Below are 13,449 nucleotides of genomic sequence, written 5' to 3'. Positions count from 1 at the left end.
GTAGATGTGCTCCTATTAGCCTTAAGAAAGACTCAGATATTCGGAATATACTGGATTTAGCAATGTTAGTGCCATAGTAGATGTATTTGTGTCAAAGGATGAGGGCTCTATCGTAAGTGACCACTATGGAGCCAAGTACATTATTTGTTATATAATCTACCAACTTGTTTAGTCTAAGCTTGTTTTTTAAAAAAAAAAAATTCTTTAGGGTTGTAATGAGATGTAATCATTGATTTTATTTTAATTGTTTTATTACTTTAGCAGGGACAGTGTTACTTTTGCATAATCGGAGTAGATGGATGATTGGAATGTTATTGAGAATTGTGAAGGGGGTATTGTTTGTTCAAGTGAGACACCTATGGACACAGTACTAACCATATTTTGGGAGAAGACAATAGAGGGTGTAGGACAGATGTTCAAATCAGCCAATGACTTTCGACAATTAGTGGCTCAATTTGCAATTGCAAATGGTTTCTGTTATCAGATAAAGCGGAGTAACAAAACAAGGGTTATTTTTGGGTGTACGGTTGAGAGATGTAACTGGTTGGTTAAGGCAAGTCATGTGAAGCCGAGTGAAATTTTTAGGATTTATAAGTACCAAGGTCTACACCAACACCCACCTGGATCTCAATTCAATGATAGGGTTAAGGTGCCGCAGTCTGTCATAGCTAATACTGTGGTTGAGAAAGTCCGAGACACCCCCAAGTATCCACCAACTGAAATTGCTATTGATATGAAAAGCGACTACCACCTAGAATTGAGTTATATGCAGTGTTGGAGGCCCAAGGAGGTTGCAAATGAGAAAGTGTTTGGATCTTACAAGGAATCGTATCAGTACATCCCTTGGTATTGTGACAAGGTTATCGAGACAAACCCTGACAGCCATGCAAAATATGAGGTTGATGATGATGGTAAATTTACAAGATTATTTGTAGCTTATTATGCTGCTTTGCAGGGCTTCATGGTAGGATGTAGGCCTGTACTTTATATCGATGGTACTTTTATAAAATCCAGGTATCTTGGCACGTTGTTATCTGCTACAGCAATGGATGCAGATGATGGAATATTTTCCATCGCCTTTGCAATTGTCTCTAGTGAGAATCACTCTGACTGGACATGGTTTTTAGAGCAACTTAACATGGCATTGGACAACACTAAATAGATTGTTTTTGTATCTGATAGGCATCAATCCATAATTGATGGGGTGCGTTCGGTCTTTGGGGATGTCCAACATGCGTACTGTCTTCACCATTTAAAGAAAAATTTCAAGAAGAATCTTCATAAGCCTTTTTCATCCATTATGAAGAATGCTTTAGAAGTGTTGCTAAATGATGCAGCATATGCACAGACGATTGCAGATGTTAACAATCACATGGATGATATAAGGGGTGTCTCAGAAGATGCATATGTATGGTTAATGGCAACTGGACTAGAGAACTGGGCTAATTCCCTATTCCCTGGAAAACGATATGACAAGTTAATCTCCAATTATGCAGAGACTTATAATGCATGGATCGTAACGGCCCGTGAATTGCCCATTATGCAACTCTTGAACAATATAAGGGTCAAACATATGGAAATGATGTATAAATATCAAGAGAAGCAAATTAAGTGGAAATATGTTGTGGGCCCTAGGATTAACAAGATTCTAAAGAAATGAGCTCGTAAATCTGAGGGGCTAACTTCTAGGCGATCATCGATGTCTGGGTTTGAAGTTGAGGGACACTTAAGTACACACTAGTAGTTTTTGGTTAGAGCAGGTTTTTGGTGAAATACTACTAGTAGCTTATTGGTAACTTTTTGAAGTACTACTTGATAACTTATTGAACTAGTAAGTCATGACTTCCCCCTGTGTACATTACCTATGTCGTACCTTGTATGATGTGGGTAAACATTTATATATACTTTTGGAATTGTAAAGGGTATGATGTGGGTAACACATGTATCTACTATTGGACTTGCTAAGGGACTGGGTAATATGTAGATTTGGACTTTTTAATGTAAATAATTAGTGATATTGGTGTAGAGGATAAGTATTTTGAAGTTATCATAATGCAAGTATCAGATATGTTGAAAAGCACATGAATATTAAGTGGAACATGGTTAAATTTATGATTACTTGTGTTGTTGGAATTCAATCATTTCATCTTGGGTTAATCCATCCGTTTTTCAAATGAAAACAAAATTTCATAAGGAATAAACACCAAAGAGGTCATTGGGCAATGCTCTTTTATACCCAGGCATATGTAAGGTGCATTTCACTTTGAAATTTGTGAATTAATTCACTGTATCATTTTTTGTTGCTGCAACATCTCTACGTGTGTCATTACCAAAAAAAAACATCTATACATGTGCAAATAATAAGGCAATGGAGGTAGGGATATAAATGGATTAGATTCGGCTCGGATACAGATCGGACGAATACCTCTAAACTGATTCGGATGCGGATCAAATTCGGATTTTTGACCATCCATTTACATCTCTGCCTTGTGTATCCCTGACCTTCCTCCCCCTAGCGAATATGATTCTCTTAATCCATATCTCTTAGATCATGATTCTCTTTTCCTCACATTCTAGAACTTGTTGAATCTTCAAAAACCCTCAACATCATCATTTATTTAATTTTTTATTATTAAGTATTCGGATTTTTTTTGGACAGATTTTTATCGGAGTATTCAGATTTTTTTTTTCGAATGTCTGTAAATGAATACGGATGCCCCTAAAATAATATGTTACTTTCAACCCTTTCAGTATTTTGATTAATTTATAGATTTGATTGAAAGTGCCGGTAGCACAGTTGGTAAGTGCTTTAGCTAGTTACGAACAAGTAAACATAACATTAATTGTACAATAGAGGCCGGAGTTTTGTAGTAACCCGATGGATGCGACAACGCTTAATGAGGAGCAATAGTAACAACGAATATTATATTAGGTGAGACAATTCAGAATTATGAAACATAATTAAAGGCAATGAACAATTCTTACAATATGTACAGAAGTGATAACTTACCAAGTCCAATGCTTCATTATCTCCATAACCTTTCAATCTATATTCATTGGGGTGCTGGTCGTCAACTTCATGGGGAGGATGAATCCTAACATGACTCACACGTAAATACCATTTAAGATAATCCGATGGTGTAACTCCCTGGGTTCAACTCTGGAGGAGCGTTAACTATTTCAAAGGTGTCATTGAAGGTTGTCCACTCACTCACCTCTTGCTGAAACAAATCCTCATAATCTATGCCCAGCCTAGCCATTGTTTGACGTTTCCATCTATGGACAGTTTGTGGCACATTTTGTTCTAGTCCAAATTGACGGAGACATCGATCTAGGAGTTGCATCTCAACCACATTGAAATGAATAAGCCAAGTGCAAGCCAAACCCATATATGAGCCTATAAGACCGATAATAGGGGCACTCTCAAGTGTCACATATGGCTGCCATTTGATCTACGAAGAAAACATAAGCTTAAAAAATTGGACTTCATGACTGTAAATGAGGTGGTAAAGAAGTTTCCAATGTAATCATTCATGATATATTCGACTTAGCATCCTAGCAATGGGATTATAATATTAATTAACTGGTAAATCGTATTTTTGCACTACAAGAAAAGGGAGCATTAGAGGTGTTTATAAGATGCTTTTAGAGACAATAATAAAATATCATCCATAAAACCCCACAATAAAGATTAGAATAATAAATTGCTGCATAAAATCATCATTTGTACACATTAAGAAGCATTAGCTATATAAACACATTTCTTCTAGTGATGATTTTATTCATTTCAAGTAAATGAAGAGAAAGCCTAACAATCACCATTCTTCAACCGTGGCTTGTACTTCATTCTTCCCTCCCCATCCTTGCTAAAATGGTTCTGTAACTCATTCTAAGCCTCTCCCCTTGATTTTCTCCAATGAAAAATATATATAATTTTTTTAAGTGGTAGAGATATGTATCACACCTCTCTCTCATCTCATATCTTATTAAATTGTTAAGAATCCTCTGAAAAATATCAACTTCACCCTCTAACTACTACCATGTCTATCTTCAATATGTGTCCATTTCTCCCTATCCCTACGATCTCATCTCCCTCCTCTCTTCATAGCTTCCAAATTGCCCCTCTATCCTATAATCTCTTCATACCATTTCCAGAATTGGCCCAGAATTCTGAAACAACATTTCTGCCAATGCTCCAATTCTTGATTACTTGTATAAAAATATATGTTCCAATGCTGGTTTAATTAGTTTAATCCTCTACTTATGCGTATGAGGAAGATAATATTGAAATCAAGAAAGACAGCCTAATGTGCCTAGTTCTCAAAAATAAAGGTTAGCAGAAGAGACTTACTTAATGTATTAATTATCACATAAATAAAATTTTATTTATATTGACTACCTTAGGAAACTTTATTTCTCTATTGGTTAGGGTCTCTCTGTTTATGGTGGTGTATGGACTCCACAGATCTCTTCTAACATGACAAGTGGTACTACAACTTATAAGGAACAAAAGTATATCTAGCCTAGTTCACACCGGTACATATACAAACTTCAAAGGACCCCTAGCAACTGTCAAATATATGTTAGCCCTAGGGGTGTCAAAAAAGCCTGTCCGGCCCGAGCCCGCCCTAACCCGCCTGAGCCCGGACAGGGCCTGGGCCCGATTTTTCAGCCCGCAAGGCTGGTTTGGGTTTAATATTTTCATGACCCTGGCAAGGCCAGGTCGGGCCTGGGTTAAGGCCTCGGGCTGAGCCCGGCCCTATATTATAACATTAACTAACAAATATATATACAATGTTATTCCGAATTTAGCCAGTATGTAGATCCAAATGCCCAAACCCTAAATTTGAAAATCTCTTTTTATTTTTTTATTTTTTGGTGAAAAAATATGAAAATCTCTAATCACTGAAGGCGTTGTCGCAGATGCTTCCTTCGGTCTCCTACTCTTCTTTGAGCTTCATTGACAACCTTCAAGCCTTCATCTCTCTCTCTCTCTCTCTCTCAACCACCCAACCTTTGTTTAAGCTTTGAACCAATAACTGAAATGGGAGGAACCCTACCTAGCAAATCCCTTTAGAATCCCCACCACAGGACCTCGGTTTTCAGGAAAGTTCTACAAGCATGAAACCAGAGCTGCTGTATTGAAATAGGTCTCGCTATGTTGTGCTAAACCCCTTTAGTTTTGATTATATTTTTTTTTCTATGATTCTTTTTTTCCGGTTATCTCTTTGTAGATTTTACTTCTTTTCTGTCCCATTTATTTATTTTTTTTCATTTTTCTTTCTATGAAAACTTCACAAAAAGACAACCTCCAAGCTAAATACTGTTAAGACCTGCAGTCTCATACCTCTCAGCCATCATCTAGCAGATGAAACTTATCTTCAAAAAGAAGTTTGTAAGTCTCTTTGTTCCCCCTCTCTTTCTCTCTTTTCTTGATCAATATTTGAGGGACGGGGGAGTCACCTGATTGCTAATGGCGGAAAGGTTTCACCATTGGGCAACCATGTGGTTTTCTCCTGCACCTGATTGAAGGGAGAAGAGAGGATAAGGGAAGGTATCTCTTTAATTGTGCTTGGCGAATTGTAAGGATTTTTGGGATTTAAGATAAAAAAAAAAATTAGAGGTTGTTCCTCTATTCCTTCAACCTGTCTTATTCAGTTCTCTCTATTGTTCTTCTTAGTTTTCCTTTATTATTTTATATTATCTCATCGATATCACCCTTTCCTGCGGGTAATTTAAAGAAGGAGAAAAAACTACTAAGTAACATCAAAATTAACTAAACAGGAGAAATGTATTAGCGCACGTATACCCAACTCAGCATGTTCACCTACCTTATCTTGTGCAGATCTCCATTGTCCATTACAGTATTATATTTTATTGCTTTCCTTTTATTCTTCCCTGATTATCTTCCCCATTGTAGGAAGATCCTTTTCGATTTATCTTGGAGAGATTTCCTCCAAGAATATTGTCTTGTATTTGCTGTATATAACTCACAATAGCTGAGAGTATAATCAAGTGATTCCATTCACCCAACGTCTTCTCTAAGTTTTATATTCTTATCATGATATCAGTCTAGACGATCCTCTTCTCAAAATGGATGTAGTAACCTAGGTTGCTGCTACTGCTTCCAGCAGTGTGGTGCCCACGGCTGATCCCTCCTCCCCATATTTTTTACACTCCTCTGATCATCCTGGCAGCCCCTTGGTGACCCAGCTCCTCACAGGCGACAACTATCCCACCTGGAGCCGGGCTGTCACTATGGCGTTTCAGGCCAAAAACAAGATCGGTTTCATCACTGGAACCATTCCAAAACCTGCTGCAGAACCATTTCTCTCTGCCTGGCTTCGATGTAACAGCATGGTGACATCATGGCTGATTCATTCGACGTCCCCAGCCATTGCGAATGGCCTGCTCTGGAACACAAACGCTGCTGATATTTGGAAGGAGTTATTTGATCATTTTTCTCAAGGAAATGCCCCACGGATCTTTGAAATCCGGCAGGCTATCGCTACTCTTCGTCAAGACACTGGGTCCATCTCTCAGTTTTAAACCAATCTAAAAGCCCTCCACGATGAGTTGTCCTCTTATCTTGCCTTGCCCGTTTGCACTTGTAATGCACTCGCACCTCTTCAAACCTTATTGGCTGAGGATCATTTGATGGATTTCTTACAAGGGCTGAATGAGTCCTATGCCACTGTCTGCAGCCAGCTATTGTTGATGGATCCCCTTCCATCTATTAACAAGGCTTATTCCCTCTTGGTTCAAGAAGAGTGACAACGCAACCTAACCGAATCTCGTCTTCCTCAACCAGAGCATGCTGCCATGACTACTCAGGCGCATCCACGCCCCTCTTTTAAATCAGATAGCAATTCTCGTCCAAAATATCATTGTACTCACTGCAATATGGACGGTCACTCTAATTCCCGCTGCTTTAAATTACATGGGTACCCTCCTGGGTTCCCACGCAAAGGTTCTTCCTCCACCCGAGGTGACCCTCATTGAGCCAATGTTGCTTCATCTCCATTGGATGATCCTGTCATCGGTCCAACTACTGGATCGACCTCCTTCACGACCGAACAAGTGCAACAGCTCTTAGCATTACTTCCCTCCGGTAACTCTAATGGTTTGGCGAATTTTGCAGGTAACCCCTCTTGTTTCACAGCCCTTTCCCAACCGTATTGGATCATTGATAGTGGCGCCACAAACCATATGGTGTCTAATCTATCTCTTTTTTCTTCCTATACTACAGCCCGCCCCAATTTTTGCATTGGATTGCCAACCGGAGCCAAGACCCCCGTCGCCCATGTTGGCAGTGTGCAACTTTTTCCACACCTAGTTTTACACGTTCCCCATTTTAACTACAATTTGTTATCTCTCAGTCAGCTCACCTCTACATCTAACCTTCATGTCATTTTTTCTGACACCTCATGTGTTTTTCAGGACCAACACTGGATGAAGATTTTTGCGACGGGTAGGAAACATGGTGGCCTTTACCTCTTGGAGTCCTCGCCTGCTTTCACTGCCGCAACAGTCACAGGATCCTATTTTGACCTTTGGCATTGGTGCCTTGGTCATCCGGCTACATCTTTATTTTCTAATTTATAATCTTTAGATAATAATGTTGTTTTTTCCAAGAAGTGCACTTGCATTGTTTGCCCCTTGGCCAAACAAACTCGCCTACCTTTTCCTTCTAGTACTATTAACACTGCATGTTGTTTTGAATTGATTCATGTCGATGTTGGGGACCCTTTGGTATCCCATCCCATACTGGTGCACGTTATTTCTTAACTATGGTTGATGATTTTTCTAGGACAACTTGGGTTTATTTGATGAATCATAAGTCAGATCTTCGATATTTCATGGCAATGGTTCAAACACAGTTTAATGTTTCAGTTCGTAAAATACGTTCTGATAATGCCCGTGAATTTTTTAATAGTCAAAATTTTGATTATTTCCGCTCATTGGGGGTTCTACACCAATCTAGTTGTGTTCACACTCCACAATAAAATGGTGTCGTGGAGCATAAACACCGTCATTTACTCACCATTGAATGGGCCTTACGTTTCCAAGCAAATTTACCTTTATCTTTTTGGGGGGAATGTATCCTTACAACCGCTTTTCTCATCAACCGCTTACCCACCCCTATACTCAAATACCAAACACCCTTTGAGGTCCTCTTTCACAAAAAACCCATTTTATCTACACTACGGGTATTTGGATGTCTCTGTTTTGGTCGCAACCCGACTGTTAAGCATAAATTTGACCAACGTGCTTCCCCTGGAATATTTGTTGGATACCCCTATGGGCAAAAGGGATATAGAATTTTTGACATTACCACTCACAAAATTTACGTTTCCCGTGATGTCATTTTTCATGAATCAATTTTTCCTTACACCAACACCCCCTCATCCCCTGTTCTACATCTCCCCCCCCTCACTCACGACTTTGATGAGCCTCCCAACCCCACCCCACCACCACCCATTGACCCTACCATTCCGGGATCACCACCACCACCCCAAAACCCCAACTCCGAATTACCATCTCCCTCCACTCGTGCCGAACCCAGCCCAGAACTATCTCCACCTCAACCCAATCCACCCGATCAGCCCAAGAAAACCTTACCACCCCGGACTCGTGCCCCACCTACTTACCTTAAGGACTTCTATGTTTCCACTACCCGCGCACGCTCTTCATCTATTGTTGGTTCAGGTACCTCTCACCCTCTTTCTCAGTTCTTATCATATGATCGTTTTAGCCCTAACCACTTTTCTTTCCTTAGCTCTCTATCCCTCAATAGTGAACCTGCAAATTTTACCAAGGCTATGAAAGTACAAGAGTGGCGTGATGCTATGCACACTGAAATCGTGGCTCTTGAAAAAAATGCCACATGGACCATGGTTCCCCTCCCACCTGGCAAGCGAGCCATCGGCTCAAAATGGGTTTACAAAATCAAAAGGTGCTCTGACGGTTCCATCGAACGGTACAAGGCACGCCTTGTGGCCAGAGGGTACACTCAAATTGAAGGGGTGGATTATAATGACACCTTCGCCCCCGTTGCTAAGTTAGTAACTGTTCGTGCTCTCCTAGCAATTGTAGCAGCTTGCAAGTGATTTTTGCATCAACTAGATGTAAACAATGCATTCTTACACGGAGACCTAAATGAGGAAGTCTACATGACACCCCCCGGGTTATCGACGAAAGGGGGAGAAGCTTGTGTGTCGCCTGCAAAAATCATTGTATGGCCTAAAACAGGCATCCCACAATTGGTTCTCCAAATTCTCACATGCCTTACTGCACTTTGGGTTCACACAATCTCAGGCTGATCATTCACTTTTCTCTCGTCATCAGCACAACACCTCCGTCTTCATCCTTGTTTATGTGGATGACATCGTCATAACTGGTTTTGACATTTCTACCATCACCACTGTGAAGAATCTAATTTGTCAACAATTCCAGACAAAGGACCTTGGGACCCTCAAGTATTTTCTCGGCCTAGAGATTGCCCACTCCAGCTCAGGCCTTTATATTTCGCAACGCAAATATGCCTTGGATATTCTGGCAGACTCAGGTCTCTCTGGTGCTCGACCTGTCGATTTTCCAATGGAGCAGAATCTGAAGTTATCTGATTCCGAGGGTGATGTCCTTCCCGACCCTTCTGTTTATCGATGGATGGTAGGTCGGTTAATCTATCTGACAGTCACCAGGCCTGACATTGTGCACACGGTCTACATTTTGAGTCAATTTATGCATCAACCTCGCCATTCTCACCTTGATGCTGGCATACGGGTACTTCGCTACATCAAGGCTACACCAGGGCAAGGCATTTTCTTTCCTCGCCAATCGGATCTCTCTTTACGGGCCTATTGCGATTCTGATTGGGCGGGCTGTCCAATGACACGTCGATCCACCACTGGTTACTGTATCTTGATTGGCTCCAGTCCCATCTCTTGGAAGACCAAGAAACAAACCACAGTTTCTGGATCCTCGGCTTAGGCTGAGTATCGCGCCATGGCAGTGGCAACTTGCGAACTCACATGGCTCTCTTGTCTTCTAAAAGATTTGGGGATTTCTCTTAGTGCACCCACCCCCCTTTATTGTGATAATGCGGCAGCTCTTCACATCGTCGCCAATCCGGTCTTTCACGAGCGCACTAAACATATCGAAATAGATTGTCATGTGGTTCGTGACAAGATTCAGCAGGGATTTCTTCGTACGGCCAAGGTTTCAAGTCAAGATCAATTGGCCGATTTCTTTACCAAGTCTCTTGGCCGTGAGCAGTTTCAGTATCTACGGTCCAAGTTGGGCATCTCCAATCTCCATGCTCCAACTTGAGGGGGAGTATTAGCGTACGCACACCCAACTCAGCATGTTTACCTACCTTATCTTGTGCATATCTCCATTATCCATTGCTGTATTATATTTTATTGCTTTCCTTTTATTCTTCCCTGATTATCTTCCCCATTATAGGAAGATCCTTTTTTATTTATCTTGGAGAGATTTCCCCTAAGAATATTGTCTTGTATTTGCTGTATATAAATCACAATAGCTGAGAGTATAATCAAGTCATTCCATTCACCCAACGTCTTCTCTAAGTTTTATATTCTTATCAAAACGAGACCATTCTTCAGAGTTCTAATCCTTTTTGGTGTTCTGGAGTTGCTTTGGTCCAAGTTCTCTAGTGGGTATTTGATATTTCGATTTGATTTTCATCATTTTCTACCAATTTTTACACAATAGGTCCAAAACAAATATAGCTGAAATAGCTACTAACTATCTGGGTAGTACTGACATGATTAAAGAAACAAGTAAGACAAATACAATTCAGGGTCAATCAGCATCAATCTTGCCCAACCCTATCTAATCAGGGTCAATCAGAGTCGGGCCGGGTTAGGGTATACCCTGGCAAGGCTGGGCCTGGGTTGAGAGATTGTAGACCTTGGCAGGGCTGGGTTGGGTTTGGGCCGAGTTTATGACCCCTAGGGTTGGGCTAGGGTTTAGGGCAAGCCCGGCCCAGCCCGGCCCGTTAACACCCCTAGTTAGCCCCTAAACATAAATTTCAGATATGAATCCCTCATTTTAACTTTTCAGTTGCCCAAGAATTTATAAGCATGATGCCAATGTATGTAGCATTATTAATTTATATGTTCTTAAATGAAATAACATTGCCCAATCTATAATACTTGGAGAAAAAAAATTAAAAAATAATAGGTAGAACTAGACTTTAACCTCGCCATCCTTAAGCTAATCAAGTTCATGTCGGTACGGTCTATAGCAGTTATGAATGTTGTCCGTTCTACGCCGGCATTTCCACCTTACATCTCAAGGGAAAGGTCTGCATATGCGAACAACAACTGGTCTGCCAACTCCTAAGCGCTCGGATGCCCATACCTATAAGTCAAATTGAAATTCATGTAAAGCATATGTCACAAGTAACAAACCCCAAGAAATGCCAATAAATTACAGGTCAAATGAAAGAAGCACAAGAGACTTAATTCGAATTTTGTAAACTTGGACAAAAACAGTTATATTCCCTAAATCAGAAGGATAAACGTACTGAAAATAGGGTCATTGAACCTCCAATATTAGCGGTGTTCTTCCTTGAGGCACGCATCAGTGATCTATATAAGAAAGCTAAAGCGGCAGCGCCCCATGCATATTCAACACATTCAACAAAATCAGTAAGCATTGGTAGATACGAAATGCTAACCATATTTCCAGATGTGTAAGCAAATATGGTAGTTCCCAGAAGATGCAACAAATATGCTAGGGTAGCACGAATAACATCCATTTCAGAAGCATTGCTTCGCAACTGTGAAAATTGGTTCCTCAACCATGTCAGCTTCACACAACCACTCCATAGAGCCTTCATGTTGATAGGATCTGAAGGGTATTGTCCAAGTACCATATCAAGTAGATCCTCAGTCTCCTTGTACATTTTCCCAGTAACAGCCTTCCCAACTACTCTAAAACCCAAAATATATGCCACATCTTCCAAAGTTATAGTCATCTCAAATCGTGGCATGTGAAATGTATTAGTCTCACTTCGCCACCTATCCACCAATGCTGTCAATAGACATCGATCCATTTGGAAATGCCCTATAAGGCGTAAGTACTTGAATCCAGCAATCTCCACCATTCGCTTCTGCTCTTTACTAAGCTTCCATTCAATGGACGTTCGACTATGTTCATTATTCCGTAGCACACGTCTCTTCCGAAATTGGTCAATTTAAAATAGTGGTCATATCTTCTATAACGAAAACAATCATTATTTTTCACTTTTATATAACAATATTACCTCACCCTTCCAGATCAACTCTGAAACATGATTAGATTGATCATAGAGAACAATATTGGCACTTGATGGATCTTTATCAATGGATGCTCCAATTGACAGTGCTATATCATGTACAACATTACCATCTAGTGCTTGCCCTCCAACATCTCCTCTACGAGTATACTCATACTCACCCTCCAAATTTTCAGACATACTAAAATATGTCCAGGCCCTAGAAGGTGACTGATTTCCACCATGCATAGTTATTTTTTCTATGATCCTCCGTATAATGTTCGATTGTAGAGGATCCACTGACATTATGATCCTAACACACCCAACACAATTAGTTAACTCTTACATTCATTTGAATAAGGGAGAGAACATAAACTGGTTAATGAAATATATGATACAAGGTCCACAAGAACTCTTCTTGGAAACCAGTTATTTTACAAAGTTGTGTGTGTCACATGTCTTTGTTGTTGGAAATTAAAGATGGGCTTTCGGTTGCAAATTAATGAAATAACCCATCTAACTAGAGGCGGCATTGGTTTCACTTATGGGGCTACAAAACCAGGACAAAAGGCATTGTATTATATAAAGGGCTCATGGGTTCCCTTGATTCCATTGGGACATTACATCAAACACCTACATTGCTAGTAATCAACAACACCAGAATCAAATACACATTATTTCTATTTAATCTGTTTCTAGGTTGAAAAGCAATAAAAATGAATGTGCCAGGCAACAAAAGCAAAGCAAAACAAAAGACCCAGGAGAAAAGTACATGGATCAATATATAGAATGAGAATATGAATAAATGAGTTGCAGTGAACTCACCAAATCAAAAAATAAAAATAAAAAAGGAAAAGTATGAAATTAAAGGAACCAACGGAATAGCACTCTGTTAACAAAAAAACAAAAAAGGAATAGCATTTTGGATGTGGTGAGGAAAAAAAAAAAAGAAAAGAAAAAGGAAAGATTAAAACAAAAGAAGCAAAAAAAAAAAAAAAAAATGGAAATAACCATTGCTTACCTCAAACCACCGTCACAACCCTTGGCTAAAGTTCCATGAAGAAGACTGGGGTTCTACAAAGTAGCTGCCAAAATCTTCAATGTTGGGTGCAATTATCTTTCTCTTTGGATGAATCGAGGTGAATGTGGACTAAAATGACTAG

General features: G+C 40.0%; 2 protein-coding genes across 5 annotated transcripts; one reads left to right on the top strand and one right to left on the bottom strand.

The window, feature by feature from the left end:
- Positions 1 to 267: 267 nt before the first annotated feature.
- Positions 268 to 1,733, top strand: LOC122646868. Its single transcript, XM_043840494.1, has 2 exons — positions 268 to 1,094; positions 1,183 to 1,733. The coding sequence occupies exons 1-2, from the start codon at positions 296 to 298 to the stop codon at positions 1,194 to 1,196; spliced, it is 813 nt and encodes a 270-aa protein (XP_043696429.1). The 5' UTR covers positions 268 to 295; the 3' UTR covers positions 1,197 to 1,733.
- Positions 1,734 to 2,848: 1,115 nt separating this feature from the next.
- On the bottom strand, positions 2,849 to 12,568 carry LOC122646847 (protein MAIN-LIKE 2-like). 4 transcript variants are annotated; one of them, XM_043840467.1, is made up of 5 exons: positions 12,296 to 12,567; positions 11,555 to 12,211; positions 11,227 to 11,388; positions 3,011 to 3,452; positions 2,849 to 2,893 (listed from the first exon to the last, which is right to left on the bottom strand). In XM_043840467.1, the coding sequence occupies exons 1-3, from the start codon at positions 12,533 to 12,535 to the stop codon at positions 11,320 to 11,322; spliced, it is 966 nt and encodes a 321-aa protein (XP_043696402.1). In that variant the 5' UTR covers positions 12,536 to 12,567; the 3' UTR covers positions 2,849 to 2,893; positions 3,011 to 3,452; positions 11,227 to 11,319. The 4 variants fall into 4 exon arrangements, with proteins under 4 accessions (XP_043696402.1, XP_043696418.1, XP_043696409.1 ...); XM_043840483.1 differs by lacking the exon at positions 2,849 to 2,893 and having other exon boundaries at positions 2,962 to 3,452; positions 11,555 to 11,618; positions 11,708 to 12,211; positions 12,296 to 12,568; XM_043840474.1 differs by lacking the exon at positions 2,849 to 2,893 and having other exon boundaries at positions 2,962 to 3,452; positions 11,708 to 12,211; positions 12,296 to 12,568.
- Positions 12,569 to 13,449: the final 881 nt, after the last annotated feature.

Source organism: Telopea speciosissima, chromosome 1 (genome assembly GCF_018873765.1).
Source record: "Telopea speciosissima isolate NSW1024214 ecotype Mountain lineage chromosome 1, Tspe_v1, whole genome shotgun sequence".
Lineage (NCBI taxonomy): Eukaryota > Viridiplantae > Streptophyta > Magnoliopsida > Proteales > Proteaceae > Telopea > Telopea speciosissima.
This window is presented reverse-complemented; position numbering and strand designations above follow the sequence as displayed.

Excerpts from the sequence above, each read along its gene's own strand:
- LOC122646847 (XM_043840467.1), bottom strand. The coding sequence starts at position 12,535 with ATGCATGGTGGAAATCAGTCACCTTCTAGGGCCTGGACATATTTTAGT. Across the intron at positions 12,212-12,295 it reads AGTTGATCTGGAAGGGTGAG|AAGAGACGTGTGCTACGGAA; the intron begins GTAATATTGTTA and ends GACCAATTTCGG. Across the intron at positions 11,389-11,554 it reads GTTCAATGACCCTATTTTCA|GTATGGGCATCCGAGCGCTT; the intron begins GTACGTTTATCC and ends TTTGACTTATAG.
- LOC122646868 (XM_043840494.1), top strand. The coding sequence starts at position 296 with ATGGATGATTGGAATGTTATTGAGAATTGTGAAGGGGGTATTGTTTGT.